At 47.8% G+C, this 27,457-nt stretch overlaps 1 protein-coding gene across 3 annotated transcripts; it reads left to right on the forward strand.

Moving 5' to 3' along the window:
- The first annotated feature begins 453 nt into the window (after window positions 1-453).
- On the forward strand, window positions 454-27,457 carry CABP1 (calcium binding protein 1). 3 transcript variants are annotated; one of them, XM_074206023.1, is made up of 7 exons: window positions 10,916-11,506; window positions 17,444-17,620; window positions 23,309-23,339; window positions 23,809-23,952; window positions 24,911-25,020; window positions 25,487-25,634; window positions 27,018-27,457. In XM_074206023.1, the coding sequence occupies exons 1-7, from the start codon at window positions 11,462-11,464 to the stop codon at window positions 27,041-27,043; spliced, it is 681 nt and encodes a 226-aa protein (XP_074062124.1). In that variant the 5' UTR covers window positions 10,916-11,461; the 3' UTR covers window positions 27,044-27,457. The 3 variants fall into 3 exon arrangements, with proteins under 3 accessions (XP_074062123.1, XP_074062124.1, XP_074062125.1); XM_074206022.1 differs by lacking the exons at window positions 10,916-11,506; window positions 17,444-17,620 and adding an exon at window positions 454-921; XM_074206024.1 differs by lacking the exon at window positions 17,444-17,620.

The raw sequence follows: 27,457 nt of genomic DNA on the forward strand, positions 1-27,457 counted from the left end.
GGCGGAGGCTGGGGGCAGGTTTCGGACTCCGGTCTCAGCCCGCGCCGCCGCTGGGCTCTAAGGGTGGGTCCCGGCAGCGGATGGAGGAGAGGAGGGACGGGGGGCTGCCCGGGGGAGGCCCGCTGCCCCGAGTCGGGGCCGGGGGCAGGGCCGGGGGCGGGGCGGGGCGGGGCGGGGCGGGGCGGAGGAGCCGCCTCCGAGGCGGGCCCCCTCGGCCGCCCCGGGCTGGGCTGGCTGGGCCAGCTGGGAGCCCGGGCCGGGGCGCCGAGGCTGCGCCGTCACATGGGCGGCGGCGGCGGCGGGGCCGCATTTAAGCGGCGGGGGGCCGGCGCCCGCCTCCAGCGCGTCCTCTGGCCGGGCACCCGCCGGGCGCCCGGGGCTCCGCCCGTGGGGGGTCCGTGCCCGCCGCCCCCGCAGCCGCCGGGCCATGCCAGCGCGGGCGCCGCCGCCGCGATGAGCTCGTCCATCGCCAAGAGCGAGTCCAAGACGTCGCTGCTGAAGGCGGCCGCGGCGGCGGCGGCGGCGGCGGGCGGGGGCGGCCGGGCCCCCCGGCGCTGGGCGGCGGGGCCCCCCGGCCGCCGCCCCCCGCGCCCCCAGCCCGGCCGCCCCGGGACGCCGCCGCCGCCGCCGCCGCCGCCGGGGGATCCCAGCTCGCGGAGGCCGCTGTGCCGGCCGGGGCCGCGGGAGGACGGGGCTCGGGGCGACCGGCGGCGCCCCCCGGAGTCCCCCCCGCCGCCGCCGCCGCCGCCGCCGCCGCTCGGGGGGGCTGGGGAGGAACGGGGGCTGTCCCCGGCGCTCGGCCTCCGGACGCGCTCCCGGGGGTCCCTGCGGGCGGCCGGAGCCCGGGCCCGGGCCGCGCTGCCCGAGGCAGACCCCTTCCTCCACCAGCTGCGCCCCATGCTCAGTTCCGCCTTCGGCCAGGTAAGGGCCGCGCCCCCAGCCCGAGCCCCCACCCCGCCCCCCCGCCCGCGGGGAGGGCTGGCCCCTGGGGGCCCCCTCCCCCACCTGTGCCCGGGCCCCCGGGGGTCCGCGGGGAGGGCTGGCCCCTGGGGGCCCCCTCCCCCCACCTGTGCCCGGGCCCCCGGGGGTCGGCGGGGAGGGCTGGCCCCTGGGGGCCCCCTCCCTCCACCTGTGCCCGGGCCCCCGGGGGTCCGCGGGGAGGGCTGGCCTCTGGGGGCCCCTTCCCTCCACCTGTGCCCGGGCCCCCGGGGGTCGGCGGGGAGGGCTGGCCTCTCGGGGGCGGGGGCCTCTCTGCCCACCCCCGGGGTCCCCGGGGCCCCCTCCCCTCCGCCGTGGCTCCCCGCAGCTTCAGCACCCGGCGCTGTCCACGGCCGCTCCGGCCGCGGCTCCCAGGGCTCCGGTGGCCCTCGACTGGCCCGGGACGCCCGGCGCGGCCGCCCGGGGCGCGGGGCTCCAGGGCCCCGAGCGTGCCCGCCGAAGCCGGGACAAAGCGCAGCCGGCCTCGGAGGCTAGGACCGGGGTCCCGGGCGCGGTCCGGGTCGCTGCAGGAAGGGGCTCCGGTGCCTCTGCCCCCCCGGCTAGTGCGAGCCCGAAGAACCGAGAGTCCGGATGAGCCTGGGGACTAAGGGGGGGGGCGGTCAGGGGAGGGGGCAAGGACGAGCAACTTAGACCGAGTTAGGATTCGTCGCCCCGGACTCCGGGATGCACCAGGAAGAGAGCAGGGGAGTGGACAGGTCTTCAGGAGTAGCCGGGAAGGCGGGCTAGGAGAGGAGGGGGCGACAAGCGGGCGCCGGAGTGGGCCGGAGGCAGCCCTCAGTGGGGAACGCGAGGGGAAGGCAGAAACTGCCCGGGAAGCAGTCTGCATGCCGGCTGTCCCGGGGCCTTGGTCTTGAGGTGCTTTGGGACCACCCTGAGTCAGGTCCCATCTGCAGTTGGGATGAAGTCTGAATCCTGGGGTTCAAAGGACCCTCGAGAGGTCGCCTCAGTCACTGTCCTGATCAGGACGAGGGGGCAGAAAGGGCTCTATCTTCTGAAACCAGACCGGGGTGCAGTGGAGGACAAGAGCATGAAATGGGGGGCCGAGGTGGAATGAGCAGCTGAACTCCCCCGAACTGCTTGGCTTTCTTTTTCAAACAAAATTGGGGGGGGGAGGTTTTCTTTTAATCTTCTGAGTTTGACTCAGACAAAACTCTCCCTGGTGCAGTAGTGAGACTGGATGCTGCTTCAGTCAGGGGAAGGATGCAATGCAGTCATTTGATGGCAGCATCCTGCCTGGGAGTGTATTCACTGGGGCTTGCCTAAACGATACAGAATGGTCTGAGAGTCGTGTCCTCAGAGTTTCATTTCAGCTCAACCAAATGGGTTAGTTTCAGCTCCCTGGGTTTGGGTTCTTGGACATATGGGAGCAGCACTGGGGCAGTGGGCTGTGCTTTGTGCCAACCCTTTCCCAAATGTTACTATGAAGTAGCTGATTATTGCAGAGGTCTGTCATTAATGCAGTAACATCCCCCCCAGATTGCAGCAATGGCCCATCACTTGGCTTGGCAGGCCAGTGGTGAGGTGATCTGTTCTTGCAGGGGGTTCTCTGGGTCACAGGGCTACAGATGGCTCTCTGGGAGGGCGATCTTGAGGCCAGGCTACGAAAGCTATGTGGCGATGGGCCGGCTCCAGGGAGAACCTTGCTGCGATTCATTAATGTGTCACCATGTGTGATGGTAATACAGGGTGGGTTAGGGTGCACACTGTGAGACCACTGTATGGGGATGTCAGGATCTCAGAGGCAGAATGTAAGGATGCAGCATCGCAGAAGCAACCCCTTTGTCCGGTTCTTTACTGATCAGCATTGACACTTGTTTTCAGTCCTACCACGTTTATCGGCAGGAGATGCTACAGGGGCTATTCAGAGAAGCTCAGCTGTGTGTTCATGGTCTACTTTCTTCGCCCGTAAATGAGGAGATGAATCCAACCCAGTACCCTGATGACCTTTCTGAAATGCCACTGGGGTCACTGGAATCAATGAAGCAAGAGTATCCCATCAAATATTTAATACCTCCCTCTGGGAGCTTCTCTGGCTAAAGGGACTGTGAATTTTGTCTTCAAAGTCCAGTTAATTTAGGGTTTACACCCTAGGGAGAAAGCAAAGACTCCTCTGTATAGAAAAAAGTGGGTTGTTTGTGCCAGACCCTGTCATAAAGAGAGCAATTATTCTTTCCTAACCTCTATTTGCCCTAGGAATTTCTCAATCCCCATAGATGGATCACAGGCCCAGTAAATTCTGATTTAAATGAAATTGTGCCATAGTGAATAAAGTAGGTAGAAAATGCTCTATCAAGTCTAACTATGGCTGCCAGTTGGGAGGTGGGATACTGGTGGAGGCTTTTAACACCAGCCCCTCCTTCTGCTTATTCATAATCACAGTCAGAGGTTGAAATGGAGGACTGACAATGGAAGTGCTTCAGGAAAGGGTGAGTGCCGGGCCAAGGACCCATTTCTGTATACCTTTGGAGAGGTGACTTGATATCATAGAAAGAGCACTGATCTGCTCGGGCATGTAAGAACTATATGATATCACTTTATTATTGTTAATAATGATGGGGATGATAATATCTAGCTAGCCCTTAGGTCTGCAATATGCTTTGCAAATAATATTTCATTTTAACCTCACAACAGCCCTGGGAGGTAGGTGCCATTATTATTCCCATTTTACAACTGAGGAAACAAAAGCAGATATAGGTTAAGTGAATTCCTCAGAGTCAGAGCTAGTAACTGTCTGAGGTTAGATTTGAACTCAGGTCCTCCTGGGGACACCTGCAACTCCTAGCTATCTGTTTACATTTTTTGGGTCTCAGTTTGTCCATTTGTAAAATGGAAATGGAGTACGGTGTAATGGAGTCTTAAGAAAACCTGATCCAAGAGCTGCATCTAACAAATATTGATTATGTTACCCTGGGTGAAATCATTTACCCTTTTTGTCTTTTACCAGAGATATCAAGGTACCTGACCTGCTGATGGCATATGGCTCACAGTGCTAGGGTGGGGGCCTGAACTAGCTTAAATGTAATTGGGAAACATTTAACAAAATAAATAAAAATATATTATATATATGTATATATACATATATGTATATATACGTATATATATATATGTTATTGCATGAGGAGAAGGAGAATGTGCACATTATGCACACTTACACTTACCTTAGGGTCAAGATGTGGAGACATGGCCCTACAGGGGTGCAGAATCATGGAAACCCCTTGTTGTGAGTCAGAGAAGGCCTCTTCTTGGGAGCTCCCCACCCCAGAGAAATCATGACTCTATCTCTATCTCTACCCTCCAGTGGGAATAAAACCCAATTTTGGTGGGATGATTGGAGTTCTGGAATTGGAGTCAGGAGGACCCATGTTCAGATTTTGACTCATTGGGTCTGCCTCTGAGGTCCCTTCCAGATCAGTCTGTGGCTGTGAACACTTGCCCCCAGTGAAATCATGGCTTTATCTCTGTCTCTACTCTCCAATAGGAATGAAAGGCAACATGGTAAGGTGACTAGAGTGCTTATAAGTGGGAAGACTCACATTCAAATCTGGACTCAGACCCAGGGTTTGTCTCTGAGGTTCCTTTCAGATTTCAGTTTGACTATGCCAACTTGCCCCCAGTGGAATCAGGGCCCTAATTACACTGGGATATGCATCCCATTGCAGCCAAATTCATGGCAATGCAGGAACAAATACATCTACTTCAATCATCTTTGTAAACAACAGCCCATGCTGTTTCTATTCTACCCTTCCTTGGGAGTGAGGCAGAGGCAACTAGGGGGCTGAGCCTGGACTTAAGAAGCCCCCGAGTTCAAATTCTGCATCAGATCATTACTAGCTGGGCAGATTGAAACTTCACTTCAGTTTACTCAGCTGTACAATGGGGTCATAACAGCACCTACCTCAGAGGGTGTTGTGAGGATCAAATGAGAGCACATCTGTTCAACACTTGCCCAGAGTCTGTTACATAATAAACACGTATTCCCTTCCTCCCCCTGACCTCCTCCAAGAGGGCTGGCCTTAGCAGGGACACTGATAGCAATCTCCTTCCTAATCAGCAGGGGGTTTATCCTTCTAAGCTCTCTGATCCAATTATTTATTTCCAATGTTCCTTAAACCTAATGGCCATTTATTCCCATAATTGGCCCCCTCAGCTAAAAATCCACCCTTTCCTCTCATCAATTCTGAGTAAATTCAATTCAATTTTATTCAAGACACATTAGTAAAATGCATAGAAATCTGAATCTGGAATCAGAAAGACCTGAGTTCAAATCCTGACTCAAATACTTATTAGCTGTGCAATCTGGGGCGAATCATTTAACCTCTCTTGAGCTGTTTCCTCATCTGTAAAGTAGTTATTTTCAGAGCACCTCTACCTCAGAGTTAGTGTGAAAATCCAAAAATATAATTAATGTAAACACTCACTTTGCAAACCTAAAACAGTTGTCTAAATGGTAACTATTATCACTACGTAACCTCAACTCAGTTTTCTTATCTGTAAAGTGTGTATGATGAGAGCACATGTCTTACAGGACATTTGTGAGAATCTGGTAAAATAACTTATGTAAAGTTTGCTTCACAAACCTTAAAGTGTTATTTAAATGGTAGCTACTATCTCTCAACCTCCGTTTCCTCATTTGTAAAATGGGTATGATGAGAGCGCCTGTTTCACAGGGTATTTGTAAAAATCCAATAAGATAACTTATGTAAAGTCTGCTTTAACTTTATAGTTTTATTTAAATAGTTATGATGATGATGATGATGATGATGATTTAACCTTTTGCCTTAGTTTCTTCATCTGTACAATAAGGAATTCTAAGCATGTGCCACTAAGGTCTTTTCAAGCTTTAAAACCATAATTCTCTGATATGAATACCATTAGGTAGGAAGTACAGTAGACTTTGGGGTCAGGAGCCCCACAAGATAACTGTGTGACCTTGGGGAAATCATCTACCTTTCTTTTTTTTCATCTATAGAATAAAGTAAAGGATGGGTTTCTTATCTATAGAATAAGAAAAAACATGAGATGAAGGTCCCTTTCAGCTCTGTATCATGCTATAAGTATCGTCTTGTCTTCTAAGGTGTTCTCTCTCTCTCTCTCTCTCTCTCTCTCTCTCTCTCTCTCTCTCTCTCTCTTTCTCTTTCTGTCTCCCTCTCTCTGTCTTTGTCTCTGTCTCTGTGCGTCTCTGTCTCTGTCTCTCTCTTTCACACACACACACACACACACACACACACACACACACACACACACACACACACACACACACACACACACACACACACACGCCAGCTCTGGGAATCATGAGGTCACCTGAGTCTTTCTCAGCTTCATCCAGGTTATCACCCATCCTTTACTGAGGAGGTTCTGCTGTTCTTTAGGGGTTTTCTCTCTCTCTAAGGCAGCCTCCAAAGCTCATGATTGGCCAATTTGTGACTGAGTCAGTTGGCACTGGCCCCTCTTTCCCCCAAGGACAGAGGTACTTCTCCCAAGGTCAATGAGCTGCTGTGTGGCTCAGGTCTGGCCTCCAGGGGGCAGGAGCTACCGCAATGTAGCTAGCCTGGAAGGGACGAGGATGATTCTGATGATTCTAAGTGAGGTGAGCCTTGGGCTTTCAGGAGGACCTCATGTTCACACTGGAACTAACCTTTGGGATCAGAGCAGAGCTTAGGAACAGAAGAGGCAACATAGTCGCTCTTTTTTTTTAGGTTTTATTTTTTTTTGCAAGGCAATGGGGTTAAGTGGCTTGCCCAAGGTCATACAGCTTCGCAATTATTAAGTGTCTAAGTCCAGCTTTGAACTCAGGTCCTCCTGACTCCAGGGCTGGTGTTCTATCCATTGCACCACCGAGCTGTCCCCATATTCACTCTTAAGAAAGCTAGTCTAAACGGCTTTTCCCCCCTCTACAAAACATACCTTAGGGTTAAAAAACCCCCACAATATAATGAAAATGTCATTCTTTTGCTCTAGTACCCAGAGACTGTCTAAAAATGACAATTCTCAGGGTCATCAGCCCACCTTTTGGAAACCGTATCAATGATTTTAGAGGAGCTAAGTGTCAGCATAGAGAGCCAGGCCTGGAGTCTGAAAGACTCACCTTCTGAGTTCAAATCTGGCTTCAGACACTTGCTAGTTGTGTGACCCTGAGCAAGTCATTTAACCCTGTTTACCTCATTGTCCCTATCTGTAAAATGAGCAGGAAAAAGAAATGGTAAACTACTCCAGCATCTTTGCCAAGAAAACCCCAATGGGGTCAAGAAAAATCAGACACAACTGAAGGGGAAAAAAAGACTCACCTGTGATTTCATTCTCAAGGAAACTTCAAACCCCTTCTTCCACTAAAAGACCTCACTACCTGTTCTGCAATTTATAGTGTTAGAATTACCTGGGCGGGGAAGCTAGGTGGCGCAGTGGATAGAGCACCAGTCTCAGAGTCGGGAGAACCTGAGTTCAAATGTGAGCTCAGAAACTTAATATTTACTTAATATTTAGCTGTATGACCTTGGGCAAGTCACTTCACCCTATTGCCTTGGCAAAAATCAAAACTAACAAATAAACAAAACAAACAAACCAGAATTACCTGGGGCACTGAGAGCTTACTTGATTAGCCCAGAACCACAGAACCATTTTCCGTCTGAGTTGGGTTAGACTGACTTTCCTCCCGCTGTGTCAAACTCTCTCTGCCCAAAGAATTTTTTTGAATTCTATTTATTTAAGGCAATGGTATTAAATGACTTGCCCAAGGTCACACAGCTAGGCAGTTATTAAATGTCTGAGGTCAAATTTGAACTCAGGCCCTCCTGACTCCAGGACCGGTGCCCTATCCACTGTGCTTCTAGCTGCCCCCCACTGCCAAAGGATTTAAGTGATATGTCCACCATAAGTGACAGAGTAAATTAGTGACAGTAGTGTCAGTGAGTGACAGAGTTAGAGTTGAACCCAGCTCTTTGGGTCCAAATGCATTTTCTGTCATTCCTTTGCAGAAGCTAAGCAGCAAGAGAGTCATTTAAGTATTTTTTTTGTTTCATGGGAGTCCATGGTCCAAGAATTTATGCTTCCTAAGTGCTTTCCCAGGTTGATTCTCAATCAGCGCCCACAGTCTGACATTGCCAGGACCACAAGTAGGGAGAATCTACCCTAGCGTTTGCTCTACTGGCACAGCCTTGAAGAGCTTGGATCTGAATTAATATTCTCTTATTAGCTTTGTGACATTGAGCAAACTGCTTAATTTCTTTGGGCCCCAGCTTCCTCCTCTGTAAAATGAAGCAGTCATAGTAGATGACTTCTGAGGTCCCTTCTAGCGCTGTCTCTGTGATGTCTCTGGGTCTGTTTCGCCCTCTGTAAAATGAGAGGGTAAGACTAATGGCCTCTGAAGTCTCATCACATCCAGTCCTCTCTTTAAAACTCCTATGAATACAGGGACAAGATGACAGACCCTGGATTCATTGATGTAAGTACAGTGAGATGACCTTGAGACTTCTCTGGGACCCAACTTTCTCTAATTATGAATGACTCTGTCTCAACTCATCAATGACAGTTAAGAACTTAGTGAAGGGGCGACTAGGTGGCACAGTGGATAGAGCACCGGCCCTGGAGTCAGGAGGACTTGAGTTCGAATCTGGCCTCAGACACTTAATAATGACCTGGCTGTGTGGCCCTGGGCAAGTCACTTAACCCCATTTGCCTTGCAAAAACCTAAAAAAAATAAGGAATTTACTGAGTTCAAGGCTTTATTCTAGTTTAGACTAAATAAAACCCAGAAGTTACAACTTGGCAACCAACAAATAAACATCGACTAAGGGTCGATTATATGGCAGACGCAGTGAAAAGCAGAGAAAGGACTGGGATTTGGGAGAGAGGCCCCAGTCTCAGATTCTGGCTCTGGCCCCTGCTGCCTGGGAGACCTTGGTCAGGTCTCTCCAGAAGAATAATTATACAACTATCCTGGCTTGTTACACTTTGCAATTAATTTACAATTAGTTAATGTTCTAATAGAGCAAAACGAATCAAGGTTGGTGATCTCAAATGCAAGATGATGGGCCTCCAAGATCCCTTCGGTCCTAAATCCTACAAAAGCGTCAGCTTTGGGGATCTTCTGCTCCTCCCCAGTCTGTCTCTCCTGACTGGTGCTTCCTCTGCTTGGCTCCATCTTCTCTCTGAGGGAGTGAAGGAAAGGGAGGACAACCAACCCATCTGGATCACCGGCTCTGCTCCCTTGTCATCCTCAGGACTTCCAGCTTCTAGGGAAGCTTTCCTCTCCTTCTGGGCCTTTTGGCCTCTAAGTCAACCAGGTTCCTCTTTTTCTGTTAGGGCAACATCTCCCTCTCAGGGACTGGCTGAAACACTAATGCCGAATGACTCCCTTGATGAACGTCTCTGCTGTGACAGGGACAGAGCTCCCTCCTCAGAGCTGCCTCCTCACTTCCCACTCAGCTGCCAGTGGATCCAGGAGAGGCGGTGGAAGGGGGGGGGGCATCTTCTTTCTGGACCAGCTTCCATGGCAGCAAGGCCTCTGAGGAACCACTAAGGATGCCCTTACCATCTGACACCCCTAAAAACTGATGATAGTTGGTCTTCACCCTCCCAGGCCTTTACGGTTCTGGGGTCCAAGAGGAAATTCTCGTCTCCTCTTTCTGGTCTCTGAGTCTGCAGATGGTATTCCGACCAATCAATCTCGTTCATCTTGAGGTGCAAATTCCTTGAAGAATAACTAAGAAACCTTATGACCAACTATTACGGTCTAGCATAGGAGCTGGGAGCTTCTTGCTAAGGAAAGCTTCTAACCTTGGCCTGGCCCTGTGGCATTATGGAACCTAGCATGTGCTTTGACTCGACTTCTGGGGTCAACCTACTTGAAATCATCTTAAACCAAAGCAGGAAACTGAAGAGAGTGGGGATAGGTAGCTTACCAATCCAAACACTCCCATCTCCATCAAGGTCAACAGCTCAGGGCTAGACGTGAGCCATCTAAGAAGACCAATTGGGGTCCAGCAGCAGCTCCTCAGGATTCTCAGAGAGGAGTGTCCCCCAATCCTTGGATGTTGATGGACCCGGCTTCAGGCTCTTTGCCAGCAACAAACACCCTGGAAACATCCCTAAGTTCCCCTTGGGGGTCACCAAGACACATGAATGATTTGATCCCAGGCTTTACCTTCTGGTAAATCAAAAGCAAATGAATACCAACAGGAAGGAAGGAAGCAAATTGGGTTTCGAGAAGCAGGACTTGGAAGTTCCCATGAAGGGGTTATCAGGAAGAGTCCTCAGCGTTTGCTCTTAATGAGCTCAGGGCTCATTGCAGAGTTTCTCATTTTCTTCTGTGTGCTTGGATGCTCGTGTTGTTGTGCGTGAATGTACAAGCTCAGAAACTGGGTGATGTGTTGGCTTTGGGGCAAGCAGGGACCGAAACTAGCCAGATTCCCGAGGCTCCCACTAGCGCTGTTGTCCTAATTCCCATCTGCAGCTGCCATTCCAGATCCCTACCGCCGAAACAATCTCCCTGCAGATTTGGGGGGGGGGGATGAAGCATTAATACCCATCCACCTTCTCCAGCTTTTGCTACTCTCACTCAGTGATTTTTTCAACTAACCCCTCCCTCCTCCCCTTCAATCTCATCAAGAAAGAGTACAGAAAGTAAAACACAAAAGCAACCAAACCAAAAAACCACTCAGCCTTCAGAGCAGCACAAATCAGAGAGCAGCAACAGGGGGGGAAAGGGGGAGAGGGAGGTGGGGGATGGGAGAGAGAATGAGAAAGAAGAGAGAAAGGACAAAGAGGGAGAGAGAAAAAGGAGAGACGAAGAGGGAGGGAGAGAGAGGAGATAGGGGATAGAAGAGAGAAAGGAGAGGGACAGGGACAGAAAGAGAGAGACAGAGAGAGAGAGAGAGAGAGAGAGAGAGAGAGAGAGAGAGAGGAAGAGATAAAAGGGAGGAAAACAGAGGGGTGGGACAGAAAGAGAGAGAGAAAAGAGAAGCTACAGAATCAAAGAAAGAAAGGAGAGTGACAGGGAAAGAGACAGAGAGAGCAAAGGGGAAGAGAAAAAGAGGAAGAGAGAAGGGAGAGGTGGAAAGAGAAAGGAGAAGATGAAGGGATAGAAGAGAGAAAAGAGGAAGAGAGAAAAAAGAGAAAGAAGGAAAAGATACAGGGATAGAGATAGGAAAGAGGAGGGAGAGAAACAGACAGTGAGAGAAAAAGGGAGGGGGGAGAGAGAGAGAGAGAGAGAGAGAGAGAGAGAGAGAGAGAGAGAGAGAGAGAGAGAGAGAGAGAGAGAGAGAGGAGAGTGGGAGAAGGAGCAGACGCAGGAGAGTACACTAGTGAGCCCAGTGACAGGAGGCTAAGCCAAGTTGGAGCAGGAGGTTAGAAGGGTTGGCTGTGGCCACTTGGCCCCCCACCCCCTCAAAGAATCTCCTTCATGGATTCTGGTACCTTCAGTCCCTTGTGATCAAGTGCCCTGGGGAGACATTCTCAGCATATTATGGGCAACTGTGTGAAGTCTCCACTGAGAAACCTCTCCAGAAAGGTAGGTGTGGAGTTGAGGCGAGCCAGGGGGTTCCATGACTGGCCACGTCACAGGCTAAGGAAAGATGGAATGTGGAGGGAGGAGGATCTGAGTCTTGCTAAGCCCCTGTTTTACAACTCCCCCCAACTTCCTTTTGAAGTCTTTTTGTCTCTTCGGGGTCTGCTCAGTTAGAGAACTTCAGCCTTAGAAAAGAGTGTGTCTGCGGTCATGATTCTGTGCATGTAGACATAGAGGAGAGAGCTGGCTGCTCGGGTCTGAACATACCTCCTTGTTTGGATTTCTGGATAATGTCTTTGTCGTCCATGTTCTAGCAGGCAGATGTCAAAACCTGCTTTGGCACGGGTGTGCACCCTGGGGGATGAGATGGTCTATACGTATTTTTCCTGGCCCTGCTTGGGTTCTAAAGCACGGATGGCTTCATAGGTGTTGTGTTGAGTAAGGGAATTGTTTTTGGAGAAGGTACAGGGTTTGGAGAGAACCCTTTAAAAAGCTTAAGAGACATCATTTCTGGGCAGTTAATCTTTTATTAATAACACTTGCATTTTGGGCATTGCCTCAGCTTCTTAATCTATAAAATGAAGGGTTGGACTCGATCCCCTAAGGTCCCTTCCAGCTGTGGATCTCTGATTATGGTGGTCTCAGTCTTTCTGTCAGATCCATAGAGAGGAACTGGATGGGTCATGCCAGCCTGGAGGGACTACTGGTTGTATTTTCCTTCTTGGGTCTCAGCTCTTACTCTTTTGGTTCTTTGAAGTAACTCATATGGCCACCTAAAGCAGTTGGACGTGAACTGACAATCTCAAGCATGGGCTCAAGCCAGCCCTGGAACTCTCAGATAATCAGGCTTCAAGCCAGGTCCCTCTGAGGCCAGGCCAGGGCCCGTACAGTTTGGTGGACTCAAAGGAACTCTGGACTGCAGTCCCAGGATCTCAGTAACTTACTTGGGCAAGTCACTTCCCCTCTGTGGGTCTCAGTTCCCCCCTTAATAAAGAGAAGGGATTGGACTGGATGGTATCTAAATACCCTTCCATTGGGGCAGCTAGGTGGCACAGTGGATAGAGCACCAGCCCTGGAGTCAGGAGGACCTGAGTTCAAATCCAGTCTCAGACACTTAATAATTGCCTAACTGTGTGGCCTTGGGCAAGCCACTTAACCCCATTGCCTTGCAAAAACCTAAAAATAAATAAATAAATGAATGAATAAATAAATACCCTTCCATCTTATGATCCCCAAACATAGAGAGGCACTTTAAAAGTAGAGATAAAATCAGTTTCCATAAATTGACTTAGTTTAAATGTTTTAGGGAAGTTCACTCTAACAAGGTATTTTATCCTGAATCCTTTTATAAAGTAAATAACTATGGCTGGATTATTCTGTGTAAAAACTGGGGTTTTCATCTCCTGGGCTCATTTCAAGGAGCACATCCCCAGCTCCCCCTATATTTCCTGCCCTCATCTTTTTTCTCTTTAGCACAACCAGTTCGATGGGCTCTTTTTTTCAGACTCACATTTGCAAGTATCTCTGTCCCTCGTGTTCCTTATTTAGCTAAGCAGCTCATATCAAACCCCTCTTAATCTTTCCTCTTCCTCCGGCTCTCTTGGCGGACTGATTGTTTTCCTTAAGCTCCTCTTCCCTCCCCCACTTGTGTCCTTAGCCTGTCATCATCTTCTCGGAGCTTAGCTTCTCGGTGCTCAGAATCAGAAGCTGTGTCCTAGCCCATGAAAGAGCCAGTCCATTGCCCCAAGGCTTGCAGTCAATCTGATTTGAAATGAAAACACAATAGGACAGATTCATCCTGGGCCCTGGATGAGAAAATCAGAACCTCTTGTGGTTCTCCTGTACCAATGATTTCTCTCTACCCTTCCCTGCTTGCCCCTCTCCATCCTTCCATCTCTCATTTTGAGCTTTGGAGAAGGGGGAAAGAGGGTATAAGATGAAGAAAGGAGAAAATTCATCAGATCGGTTTGGAAGATACTTTAGAATCCATGTGGCCCAACTTCTTCATTTTATGAGTGAAGAAACAGACAGCAGAAGTTAAGTGACTTGCCCAGGGTCTCAAAGCTCATTAGTGTCTGAGGCAGAATTTGAATTCTGGTCTTCTTGTGCCCTATCCACTGTGCCACCCAATGGGAAGATTAGAAGGGAAATAGGGTGGAAAATCCAAGAGGATTTCTGTGGGGAGGCTTGCATCGCCTACGATGAAGGCGGGGGAAGAACGCCCCGAAATATTTTCAGGGAAAGAACATTATATCTGGATGGAGTTGATACCAGTTGAATCTTAGCTCTGTTGGCAATCAGTGAGCATTTATTAAATATCTACTGTGTACCAAGCAGTATACTGGGAATACAAACAAAGGCAAAAGACAGTTTCTTCCCTCAAGGAGTTTCCAGTGTGATGGGGGAGACAACATGTAGGCAACTAGGAACAAATAAGATTTAGACAGGAAAAAAAATGGAGATAATTGCAGAGTTTGGTATTGCTGTTTACTATCTTTGCAATCTTGAGCAAATTACTTTGAGTCTCAGTTTTCTCCTCTGTATAAAAGGAAGGGTTCGGACTCCATGGCCTTCCTTAGTGTCTTCCATCTCTAGGGATCTATGATCCTCTCTTGGCTTCCCTCCTATCTCGAGTACTGATGGTTTCCCCCTCCTTCCATCTGCCCCAAAAGGGAGCACAAAGGAGTGGGTTGGGGGGCAGGGCTGTGCACCCAAAGCATTAGTTTCGTTGAAGATGAGAATTTGAGTGTGAGTGATATTCCATAGCATTGGGCCATAAGGTCACTTCCTGGAGAGACATTCTCATTGCAAGCCTATGATGGAACCTTCTTTACTGCCAGAGACTGAGTTAGTCTGTGGGAAACTGTGCTTGGGTCTCTGGAGTGGAGGCCGGGGATGGGGTAGGGAGAGATCTGGCCTTGGATGAGGGGCACTGAACCAGTGTTGGCTGAGTTGGGCAGTTTAGGCTCTGTTAGGTGTTATTTTTGGCCAGAGAATTGTAGAAGCCCCTGGGTTTAGATTTGGAGGAATTGGGATTGCATTCTAGCTCTGTTACTTTGGGCAAATAATCTCATCACTCTGTGCCTCAGTTTCTTCATCTGTAAACTAGAGAGTGGTTTAATTTAAATGATGTCTAAGGGCTCTCCCCCCTTTAGATTTAGGGAGCATTACTATGGACGATAGCCACTTGTACCCACTGTTTATTTCTTAGGTCAAAATGTGTCCTCCCTGCTATGAGAACTTTGCTTATTTCTACATTGATCTGGGAATCAACTCCCATCCTTCCAAAACAAATCCTGAATGTAGACATACATAGGTCAAAGGTGAGCACAGTCCTTGTCTTCATAGAGTATCCTCTCTATCCTTCCTTAACTTTAGTTGCTGAACTCAAAGGAGAGAGAGAGAGAGACAGACAGACAGACAGACAGACAGACAGACAGAGACAGAGAGACAGAAAGAGGCAGAGACAGCAAGAGAGAGAATGTGTGTGTGTGTGTGTGTGTGTGTGTGTGTGAGTTTCTGATTTTTTTGGAGAATACCCTTGAGAAATCTGCTTCAAGCCTTGCCCTTTAACCTGGGTACACTTGCCAACTATAATGGAATTCTCTGAGCACCTGGTTATTCAGATTGGCTATATTACTGCCCCTTACTCTAGTCATCTAATCTGAGAGGTAACTTGACCAGAATCCTTTTCTTTCTGAGACTGTCAGGATCAGGAATTGTGAGAGAATGCTTTAGATCTAGGAGGGACCCCTTTATTTTAATAAAGGGACACCTTTATTTTACACAAGAGGAAACTGAGGCCAGAGAAGTTATGTGACTTGCCCAAAGTCCCACAAGTAGTAATTGCCAGAAGTAGGATTTAAATCCCTACCAAGGTGCCTCTTGTGTCTCTCTTCATGTACATCCATACGTACATAGAGAGAAAGACAGAGGCAGACGGGTAGGAAGGGAGAGAGAGAGAGCACTTTTTTGGGGGGCAACTTAGTGAAACCCATGGATTCAGAATAATGTTTTTACATTCCTCAAATAAAATGCATGGGATTACAAAGGAAACAACTATTTTGAAATATAGTTAGCAAATTTTTAAAAGCATAATTTCACAGATTCCTTTAAAATATAATTTTTGAGAACTTTGGAAACAGATAATAAATAAATAGATTATCTATTAAGCACTCACTCTCTTCCAGAGCTGGGGGTACAAAGGAAAGGAAAGGCAACTGACCTCCCTCCACAGGTAGTATGACTCATTCTTCACGAGTATTTGCAGAACTAAGCCTGGGGACCCCTTTTGGTCTCACAGCACTGGAGTTTGGCAGGGAGAGGAACTGAGGAAGAGTCATTCCATTCCCTAACTACGGGAGCTGATCTGCCTCAGTGAATACACTGGAGTGGATACCACTATAGTGGACACACTGGTACCCAACTAAAGAGCTAGAAGCCCCCAAAGGGTGTGCGGGAGAACAGGGTATTTTCAGAAGTATATTTCTGGGGTACTACTAAGAGGACATATCCTCAACACCTGAATAGAACCAATGAACACCAACAGCAGAGGCGGAGCAAGGAGATTTAATGTTATAGGATGTTGAGGTCAGTTTCTAGTCTCTCCCATCTGACTTCTGGGAGGATGCTCAGCATTCTGGGGATGGCTGGAACGTGGTGTTTAGATGTTGCTGTGCTGAGGGGGAAGGCCCAGTGGGCAGTTCTGACTTTTTATAGCTGCATGGGAACGATAGGAGAGAAGGAGTCATCCCAGGCCCTGAAGCACAGCTATATATGGCAAGTACAAGCTCTTTTGCCAGCTGGAAGCTCCAGCCTCACAGCCCCTTGAGGTCCAGCCTACTGACTTAGGTTGAAGTGGTCTGAGTGAGGAGGAAACCAACAGGGGGGGGTAGGCAAATGAGAACATCTAGAAATAAGGTCAGGAAAGGTTCAAGTTCATTTGTGACAGTTTTCTTAGCCTCCCCTGTTGTGTGAGGGTCATGGGCAGAGCTTGCCAAGTGGGACTGGGTAATCTTAGGGGTCAGATCAAGGGCCTTAGCATGAGTAGTGAGGTCACTTGGTAACTAAGGAAGTGGGGGACAAAGCTTCTTGACTTTGGAAGTTACTCTCCAGCCTCAGTTACTGTGATGTTGAGATTACAGAGTCCCAACCCAGGAAAGATATTACTCAATTTCTCAATGAAAAGAGACTGAACAGAGAACTGGTTTTGAAACTAGGAAGATCTGGATTCAGATTCTACTTCTGCCCTGTATTGGCTGTGTAACCCTGCCAAGCCTCCAAACCCTCTCATTTCCTTCTAAAATGAGAAGCTGCCAACCTGCATAAAGAGGGAGTGCCTTATACCAGTGAAATCCCATGTCCAGTGCTTATCCTCACTGAAAGGTTGATACTGTCTGTCCATGGACATGTATATGTTTGGACACATATATGTATATACCTTTCAAACATGCCTATATGGATCCAGGCAAGTCATTTAACCTCAAAAATGGAAGTGATAGAGAAGGTGCCAACCTGCATTGGTAGAGGGAATGTCCTCACCTGGGAGTTTCTTACATCAATGAAATCATAGGTCTGGTCACTATCATCATCCCTCAGTGAAAAACCCTCAATGCTTGCAACAGAATCACTCCTCTCTGTCTGTACATGCACATGAATGTATGTGTAGTATGTGTGTGTATAAATTTTCTCTAGTTGTATCTGGCTTTATCTTGGGAAAGGGGTGGAGGCTTTCTTCTCCCCTTGGGCTAGATAGAGGTCCCCTTGAAAACTGCTCCTCTAAGTTCTAGATAATGGGCCTGGGCTGCTTTCCCTCAGCTGTGAAGGGCCTGCCTGTCCATACTCCAATCTGTCTCCTTATTGGAGCTGCCTCAGGAAGGACTCCCATCAGCCGGGGAGATAATTTCCTCTCTTGTGTTATTTGCTTGATGCTGGCTGAAGATCCACCAGGAGGAGAAGACATGCTACACAGCCGTTCAGACGAGTGAGGAAGGGCTGGTGGCCGCCGAATTCCCTGGGCCTCTTATGATGCTGGCTCAGAACTGTGCAGTCATGCATAATCTGCTGGGCCCTGCTTGTATCTTCCTGCGCAAGGGTTTCGCTGAAAACAGGCAACCTGTACGTAAGTTATCCTGGTGGTGGGGCAAGATCAGGCCTGGCCAACATCCAGGGCTCCAGAGGAAAAAGGGGAGAGCCCTAAACCCCACTGGCAATTCCATACACACAGCTGTGCCTTGAATCCATTTGGCAAAGTTACCTACCCACCTTACCCCCTTCCATCCTTATGGCACATCTGAATTACTTCCTCCTACACAGATATACAGATGCTGGGTGATGGAGATCCATTCTCAGTACACGATTTCCTGGCAAAGACATTTGACTGGAAATCTCCAGTGTGTATTTGGGAGGAGGATATTTAGTAGCTGGATGAACTTTGATAAGACCATCCATCCACCCATCCTTTTATCCATCCATCCATCCATCCATCCATCCATCCATCCATCCATCTATCCATCCATCCACAAATATTCAGTAAGCAACCAGTGCTATAGCTCTGGTAAAGGTAGATGCTTACATATCTCCAATGACTATTGGGGTAGATGTACAGTGACCATGACACTGGCTAGTTGGTGACTTTGGGCAAATCCATCCATCCATCCATCCATCCATCCACAAATATTCAGTAATCAACCAGTGCTGTAGCTCCAATAAAGCTAGGAGTTTATATATCTCCAGTGATTTTTGGGGTAGATGGAAAGTAGCCACAGTATTGACTCATTAGGTGATCTTGGGCAAATCCATCCATCCATCCATCCATCCATCCATCCATCCATCCATCCATCCATCCATCCCAAACATTCAGAAAGCAACCAGTACTGCAGCCCCAGGAAAGCTAGGTGCTTACATATCTCCAATGACTATTGAGGTATATGTAAAGTGACCATGATATTGGCTAGTTGGTGACTTTGGGTAAATCCATCCATCCATCCATCCATCCATCCATCCATCCATCCATCTGTCCATCCATCCATCTGTCCATCCATCCAACCATCCACAAATATTCAGAAAGCAACCAGTACTGTAGCTCTAGGAAAGCTAGGTGTTTACATCTCTCCAATGACTATTGAGGTAGATGAAAAGTGACCATGATTGACTAGTTGGGTGATTTTGGGCAAATCCATCCACCCATCCACCCACCCATCCACCCACCCATCCATCCACCCACCCATCCATCCATCTATCCACAAATATTTAGTGAGCAACCAGTGTTGTAGGTCAAGTGAAGCTACATACTCACATTTTTCCAGTGACTATTGGTGTAGATGGAAAGTGACCACAATACTGATAGTTGGGGGACCTTGGGCAAATCCATTTATCCATCCCATCAGCCAATAAATATTCAGTAAGCACCCATGCTGTAACTCCCTAGAAAAGCTATCTGCCTACAAATCTCCACTGACTATTTGGTAGCTAGGTAGAGATATAAACCCCACATTGACTAGCTGGGTGACTTTGGGCAAGTCAGTCAGTCATCAAATATTTATTGCACACTGACTGTATTCTAGTGCTTAAACCCTAAACCCCAATTCTGAGACTGCTAGGTGGTGCTGATCTTAGAGTCAAGAAGACCTGAGTTTTAAGTCTGACTTCAGACTTAGCTGTGTGACTTTGAAGAACAAGTCACTTCACTGCCATTTGCCTCAGTTTCCTCAATTGTAACATAGGGTCAGCAGCCCTTACCTCATGGGGTCGTTGTGAGGAACCAAAGAGATATTATTTGTAAATCACTTAGCATAGTATTCATATGTAGTAAGTGCTTAATAAAAGCTATTCCCTCCCTCCACTCTGGCGGGTAGGGGGATCCAAAGACAAAAGTGAAACTATCCCTCTTTTCAGAGAATTTCTGTTCTACTGAGGTGATAACATGTATATGAAATAGGGATAAAGACTAGACCTGTGATTTGATTGGCATGGGGAAATCTCAAGTGGGGAGACTTCCTCTCCTTCAATCCAGGTAAAGACCTTCTCTGCAACTTATCTTGACAGCTTCCCAGAAGGCTGAGAAGTTACGTTGTCCAGGGTCACACAGTTGTAACAGAATCAGGACTTGAACTCAGATCTTCCTGGTACTGTGAACACAAAGACATTGAACCTGTCTTAGTCCTAAAGGAGGGAGAAATGACATTCTGTGGAGGGAGAAATTAAACCTCAGTTTCTCTGTCTGTAATACAGACTTAATAACACTCTAGCTACCTTTACAGCATTATACAAATGTGCTATTTTTATCAGCTCCCTCACAAGGTTGTTATGGAAAAAAGTGCTTTTGTAAACTTTAATGAGAAATGGGTTACTATAATTATTTAAACAATTTCCCTTTCCCCACAACATGGGAGCACATGGATTTCCACCCTGTGTTTGTGTATATGGCTGGTCTCCCTCCAAGAGCAGCCCATGGACTCATTTCCATCTAGAAACTTCAAAGCCCAGTGGGAGAGCATAGGGCTGGGATCATTGCCCAGCTAGTTCAGCTCTGCCCTCTGCCTGCTGTTGGAAAGGCATACTGCTTGCTTAGCCCAGAAGCTCTGGGGAAACCTGAGAGGGAAGGAACCCGTGGATGCTGTGCCAGCACCATCCTGCACCTCTCTAAATGGGATCATATTGGTGAACTGCCTGGTATCTAGTAGGTACTTAATAATGGTTGTTCTTGGACTCCATGCCCCTGCTTCTCCAGTTATGTGCAGAAAGGAGCTCCTTCTAGTACTGGAGGCATCTGTGTGTGTGTGTGTGTGTGTGTATGTGTTGGCAGGGAAGGGGGAGGGGGAAAAAGGGGGAGGGATACTTGAGAGGATGTTATTGGAAGAAATGGAACTTTGAATATATAATCACTGGGTCCTGGTGATATGCACCCAGGCTCTCCCTCCCTACCCCAGCTTCTTAATGCTGTTGAAGAAGAGATGGCAATTATCACTCTAATAAATAATCACTATAATAAATACATAATCACAACAATAAATTATTAAGCACCTACAGTATAACAGGAACTAGAGATACAAAGGAAAGTAGAAGACAATCCTTGATCTCAAGGAGCTCCCAGCTTATTGATGGAAGGAAGAGAAGGAATAAGCATTGATGAAGCGCCTACTGTATGCCAGGCATTGGTGTTACAAAGCAAGGCAGAAGACAGCCCCTGATCTCAAGTAGCTCACAATTTATGGGTGGGAGGAACAGAGAATAAGTATTTGTTTGGCACCACTGTGTATGACAGGCACTGTGTTAGTGATTGAGGATAAAATATTTTTTTGGATCCTTATTTGATCCAATAGAATGGACTTGGGTGAGACAACATGCACGCTGTTATGAACAAGCAGGCTCTCCACAGGCTAAATTGGAATTAATGAATAAAGGGAAGGCATTGGCATTAAGGGACATGAGGAAAAAATATGATTCCGGTTCCCAAGAAGCTTACGTTCTACTGGGGAAGATGTCCTGTCCATGTCAGTATCGGGAAAAGGTCTGGACTGGTGATGGCATTGGTCTAGAGAGCTTCCAGGAGGGACTCTCCTTGACCATTATGGAGCGGTACTCCCCTCGCAGTGTAGAATCTTGGAAATTCGCCACTCCTTGCTTTCTGGAACTCAAGATGGAGTAGAGATAGAAGCAGCATCTTCCCACGGGTGTCCACTGCCAGACTCAATTACTCAAAGAAGGTCCATATAAATCATCTCTCATTTACATGTGAACTCCGAGATGTCCATTGTCTTCATTAGCGAACATTACTAGATAGAACTGGTGGTTTTCAGCTGACCCACCAAGCATGAGTTGGGTGACATCAAAAAAAGGCACACATCTTCATTCACTTGTGCATAATTTGGGGTCTAGAAGTCTTACGAGGACTGAAATCCCATTACAGATACAGCTCAGTATTTCCTCTTATGGATCACCTCCAAGGTGGTGTCCAATATCCCAGGCTGGGCACTTATGCCTCTTTATGCTGGGGGGCCCATCTGGGGTGAGTGGTCAGCCTTGCCCAGACCTGGATTATGGCTATCCCCCATCTGATTTGGACTCCTGTTGCTCCCTCCCCCCAAGTCTGTGTGAATTATAAAGGGTTCCTTGAATAGCCATCTTGGTAAAATGCCTGTTACACATGCCTGAATACTCCCCATGGAGTCCCCTGCCCTGGGCCGACGTTCTTCCCTTAACCCTATCCCCATTATGTTCATACCTGTACTTTATGAAAACCTGGACTCTCTCCCAAAGGTATGAGTTTTTAATGCTACTCCCCACCCCAACTAAGATGTGAGTATTAATGTCTTCTCTCTCAGTTGGTGGTGCTAACTGCCCCGGTGGTAGATGATAGGGAGTTGACTAATAGATCCCTACCCTGCAGTTTCTTGGTGTTTTGTGAGGAAGGGTTCCTCCGCTGAATCTATTGCCCACCATCCCATATTTTTCACAACTCCCTTGGGTGGAATGAGGTGGGGAAAAGTCGAGAATATCTTTTTTTAAAATTATTTATTATACCAACTACATGAAAGGATTGTTTTCAACATTCATTTTTTTAGGGTAAGATTTTGAGTGCCATATTTTCTCCCTTCCTTCTTTCCTTTCCCCCAGTCCTTGACAGCAAACAATCTGATACAGGTTCTATATGTATCAGAAGAATACCCTTCAAGCTATTGGGGACTGGAGACACATGGCCATTTGCCTTTGATGTCATCTTGAGGGATGGGGATATCTAGTGCTCTAAATTGTGCAGGAGGATGGGGCTAGAAGGAAAATGGGGTCTTCTGGGAAGAGATCAAGAGAAAAGGGATTTGACTCTCTAAGTTTCCTGGCCATGAATGGCACTGCCCCCAGGAGACAGTGCATTTCCTCAGTCCCTGAGCTTGTCCACATCTCTGCCTCCTTCCTGTAGACCCCTGTTTTCCATCACCATCCTATCACCCTTTTGATCTCCCATTCCCCATCTTGCTTTCCTCTTATCATCCCTTTCTTTTCTCTCTCCTAATTATGGGTTCTTTCCTCTTCATTGGAGGCAGCATGCTATAGTGGAAAGAGATCTAGGTTTGGACTCAGAAGACTTGGGTTCAGATCCCAGCTTACTACGACCTATGTGATCTGGGCAAATCATTTAGCCTCTCTGGGCCTCAGTTCCCTCATTTGCAAAATAGGGAAGTTGGACTAGATGGCTCTAAGATCCTTTTCCGACCCCAAGATGGTAATCTTCTATGAGTTTTCTGGGCTGTAGTTTCTTGCTCGGTAAGATAAGGGGATCAGACTCATTGGCTTCTGAGGTTCCTTCTTATTCTGGATCTCTTGTCCTGTGTCACCTCTCTCTTTTCTCCTGGGGAGGGGCTGCTTTCTTCTCTCCGAGTTGTGACTCTTCTCCCCATCCTGTTTTCCTTGCAGGTGCTTTGCCTCTGGATGCTCTCGGTTCCCTGCAAACCTGCGGAGGTCCACCTCCCAATATCTGGGATAGGAGGGTCACAACAGTACCCACGCCTACCTGTCCTGACAGGAGGGCCTGGGCAGAGCTGGGAATGGTGGTGGAGGTCTTGTGCATCACCCCTCCCGAGAAGGGCTGGGAAATGTGCCCTCCACTCTTGGGTGATTCAGAGAAGGAAATCGTGTGGGAGGGTTTGGGGGTTTCAGATATCCCCCTTCTCCAACTTCTCTCTCTTCTGCTTTCTACCATTGGCCTGGGGCTCTGTGGCCCCAGGAAGCTGAGAGACTCTAGGATCCTTACTGTTGGCTCTTCTAGGCCACTGGCAACTGCTAACAGGGAGTGTTCTCTTGTTGCAGGACAGAGAGCTTCGACCAGAGGAGATTGAAGGTAAAACTTGGCCCCTTGGGTGAAAACTGCTGCCAAGTCCTCCAGGATTGCCTGGGTGGGGACACTGGTGGGGAGAGGCAGAGATGTTTCCAGCCTCCTGAGCACATTGCCTTGCACCTAGTAGGCGCTTAATCAATATTTGTCAAATGAATGAATGAATGTTGATGGATGAATGAATGAACAGAATTCATTGAAATTTCATACTTGGTATGGACCAAATGTTTATGGATGACTGGACAGTTCCAGGGCCAGACTGGGTTAGCAGAAGAGGGGTTGGAGGGGAGGGATTTCAGGGTGGGAGAACTGACTGAGATGGCAATGAGTGCTTTTTTTAATCCTTAATCATAATTAACAGGATGAGGAGGAGAGGGTCTGAGCTCTTGGGCTGTTCTTGCTTCCCAGAGGTTGTTTCCCCAGTCACTGATGGACAGGATGACTAGCAGTGTTCCTCTTGATTTCCCTTTCCTAGAATTAAGAGAAGCCTTCAAAGAATTTGACAAAGACAAGGATGGCTACATCAACTGCAGGGACCTGGGCAACTGTATGAGAACCATGGGCTACATGCCTACAGAGATGGAACTGATAGAACTCTCTCAGCAAATCAATATGAACTGTGAGTCTCCTAAATACTCTTTCTTCCACTTATCCTCTTCCTCCAGTTTTTCTTTCTTTATGTTTCTTTCCCCTTCAATTCCAATTTTGTCTTTCAATTTCTAACTCCTTTCTTGTCTTCATCAATTTACGTATACTCTTTTGTACTACTCATTCACCCACCCACCCACCCGTCCATACATCTAACCAGTCATCTATCCATCTCTCCATCCACCCAACTCACCATCAACCCACTTTCCCATCCATTCAACTATCCAGCCATGCATTTGTCCATCCAGCCATCCAAATCTACCCATAGGTAGGATAGTTAGATGGCTCAATGAGTAGAGTGATGACCCTTAAGTCAAGAAGATTCGAATTCAAATCCAGCCTCAGTTGTGTGACTGTGGGAAAAACATTTAACCCTGATTACCTCTCAAACAACTCTGTCTAGTCATCCTGAAAGTGAGACCTGTGACTTAGCGTAATACCCTCTCACTAAAATCCAGTTCACATGCATGTCGTAGCATCACCTCCCTGATGTCATAACTTCTTCAAAAAAGATGGACAAAACATTATTATCCACTCATTCATTCAACCATTCATGCATCTGCCCATCCATCCATCCATCCAACCATTCACTTATTCCTTTAACCATCCATATATCTACCCATGCATCTGTCCATCCATCCATCCAACCATCCACCTATTCCTTTAACCATCCATGTATCCACCCATGCATCTGTCTATCCATCCACTCATCTATCCATCCATTCACCCATCCATCTAACTTGATCAATTTGACTGTCTTGATCCAGCTCTCTCATGAGCCAGAGACAATCTCTCGCTTGTTCTTCAAATCTTGGGCATTGTATATGCCGATGTGAATATGAGATCATTGGGTTGGCTATTCTCAGGGGTGATGCAGAGCTATGTGGGGGACGGACGTCTTTTACTCCAACCTTTACCTCTCTTCCCAGTGGGAGGCCATGTGGATTTTGATGACTTTGTAGAGTTGATGGGGCCAAAACTACTGGCAGAAACAGCAGATATGATTGGAGTAAAGGAACTTCGAGATGCCTTCCGAGAGGTGGGTGATGCCCAATCAATCAGACAGCACAGATAGCATTCCTGGCACCATGCTGGCTGCTAGGGATTCAAAGACAAGAAATAGAACCATTCTTGTCCTCAAGGAACTTTTGTACAACTGGGAGACACAACTAATCAAACAATAAACTTATTAAGCACCTACTATGGGTAAAGTATCGTGCTGGGTTCTGGGAGAGAAGAGTCAATAAAACAATCCCTACTGACAAAGAGCTTACATTCTAGATTGCTGAAGATATCTCTAGGCACCCAAACCCAGGCTAGATCAGCAAAAAGCCTTGCTGTTGCTTCTTAGGCCATTGGGGACAGATGTAGCCAAAATCCCAGGGAATGAAAGAGGCAGCAGAATATAGAGACTGGGTAGGAGGGGAAAAAGCTGCCTCCAAAGGCAGCTGGTGGTGACCTCCTGGACCTCTTCCTCTCACTCCCCCCCCCTCCCCATTCTTCAGTTTGACACCAATGGTGATGGGGAGATCAGCACCAACGAGCTCCGGGAGGCCATGAGGAAGCTACTGGGTCACCAAGTAGGTCACAGAGACATCGAGGAAATCATCCGGGATGTGGATCTTAATGGGGATGGGCGTGTAGATTTTGAAGGTAGGTGACAAAGGGCTTCCCTGAGGGGCATGGGGTACTCTCTGTTCATTCATTGGTGGAATATTGGCTGAGCTTCGGAACAAGAACTAGTGTTTCTGAGGCTTTTGAAGGTTTGCAGTTTTAGGCCCATTTTCCAGATGATATACAGGGAAATAAAGTCCCTCAGATCACACTGTAAAATGTCAAAAATGGGATTTTCAGGATGTGGTATTAGAAACAATGGAGATATAGTGTAACAGTTCGTTTTCTCCTGGACTTTCCAATGAAGAAGAATCCTTATGAAGCACCAATACAAATAATATAGACCATCTAGAAGGCAGTTTGTTGAAGGGGATCCTGGAAGTTGTTGAGTTGTTTTTATTTAGTGGCCTCAATGGGTTTTTGTTTTGTTTTTTGGGGTTTTTTTTTTTTTTGGTTTTTGCAAGTCAATGGGGTTAAATGACTTGCCCAAGGTCACAGCTGGGTAATTATTCAGTGTCTGAGGTCAAATTTGAACTCAGATCATCCTGACTCCAGGGTTGTGCCCCCTATCTGCCCCAATTTGGGGTTTTCTTGGCCAAGATCTTGCACTGATTTACCATTTCCTCCTCCAGTTCATTTTACAGGCAAACTAGGTGAAGTGACTTGCCCAGGGTCACACAGCTAGCTTTGAACTCAGATCTATCTGATTTCAAATCCAGTGCCCTATTAGCCCTTAAGTATCTTGGGCAAGTCATTTAACCTTTGTCTGCCTCAGTTTCTCCAACTGTAAAATGGAGGTAATAATTGCACCTCTCTCACAGGGTTGTTGTGAGAAGCATTTAACATAATGCCTACTAAATGTCACTAAAGTGCTTATTCCCTTCCCTTCTCCTTTACCTCTGGTTGCCCCAGTTTCCTCATCTATGAAATGGGGATAATAATAGCAGCTACCTCCTAGAGTTGTGAGAATGAAACGGGAAAATATTTATAAAGTGTTTTGCCAATCTTGAAGCACATGGAAGTTCTCTACTTATTCCTGTTATCACAAAGCTCATTGTGTTCTCACAACTCTGGGAAGTAGGTGCTAATATTATCCTCATTTTACAGTTGAGGAAATTGAGGCAGACAGTAGTTAAGTGGTTTGTCCAGGCACCCAGCTAAGTGTTTGAGGCTGGAATTAAACTCAGGTCTTCCTGATTTCAAGTCCAATACTCTATTAACCCTCAAGTATCTAAGTCTATCAGACTATAAGATAACTCAACATTTCCCTGAAAGCTTCTGTTCCCAAGTTCACATTTTATCTCAGTGTAAATCTCTCAGGGACAGGAAGGAAGTGCATCACCCAGCCACAAGGAGAGGTGAGAATATCTAGACTCTGGGGGCTGCTCACCCTTCTCTTCTCTATCTGTTCTTGCTCCTCAGAATTTGTGCGAATGATGTCCCGCTGAGGGTCCAGGGACCTGCAAGGGCTGACAAGATGGCAGAGGGAGAAAGAAGAGAGCACCTCACCCCACCGTTCCTATGTACAGGACGTCCAGATAGAGCCTGTCCAAGTTCACGAGAGGTGCCCCATCCCAGAGCCCCCCATCCTTCTGCACTGTGAAAGACTCACAATCTCCTGCAACTGGAAGCGGCAGTGCCCATAGATGAGATGGCAGTGCCAAGGCAGGCGAAAGCCAAGTAGGGCCCCAGGGGCCCCTCACCCCATTGTGGCTAATGGTGGTTGGGCAAGGGAAATCCTGCCAGCAGATTCTCCCATAAGGCATGTCTCACCCTGAGCCTTCCCCATCCTCTCCCCATCCTCCTTACCCTACCTTAGCTACCTTTAGCCCTATTACCAATAAATATTTCAGAGACAGACA

This window comes from Macrotis lagotis, chromosome X (genome assembly GCF_037893015.1).
Source record: "Macrotis lagotis isolate mMagLag1 chromosome X, bilby.v1.9.chrom.fasta, whole genome shotgun sequence".
Classification (NCBI taxonomy): domain Eukaryota; kingdom Metazoa; phylum Chordata; class Mammalia; order Peramelemorphia; family Peramelidae; genus Macrotis; species Macrotis lagotis.

Excerpts from the sequence above, each read along its gene's own strand:
- CABP1 (XM_074206022.1), top strand. The coding sequence starts at position 454 with ATGAGCTCGTCCATCGCCAAGAGCGAGTCCAAGACGTCGCTGCTGAAG. Across the intron at positions 23,953-24,910 it reads TCAGCAAATCAATATGAACT|TGGGAGGCCATGTGGATTTT; the intron begins GTGAGTCTCCTA and ends CTCTCTTCCCAG. Across the intron at positions 25,635-27,017 it reads TGGGCGTGTAGATTTTGAAG|AATTTGTGCGAATGATGTCC; the intron begins GTAGGTGACAAA and ends CTTGCTCCTCAG.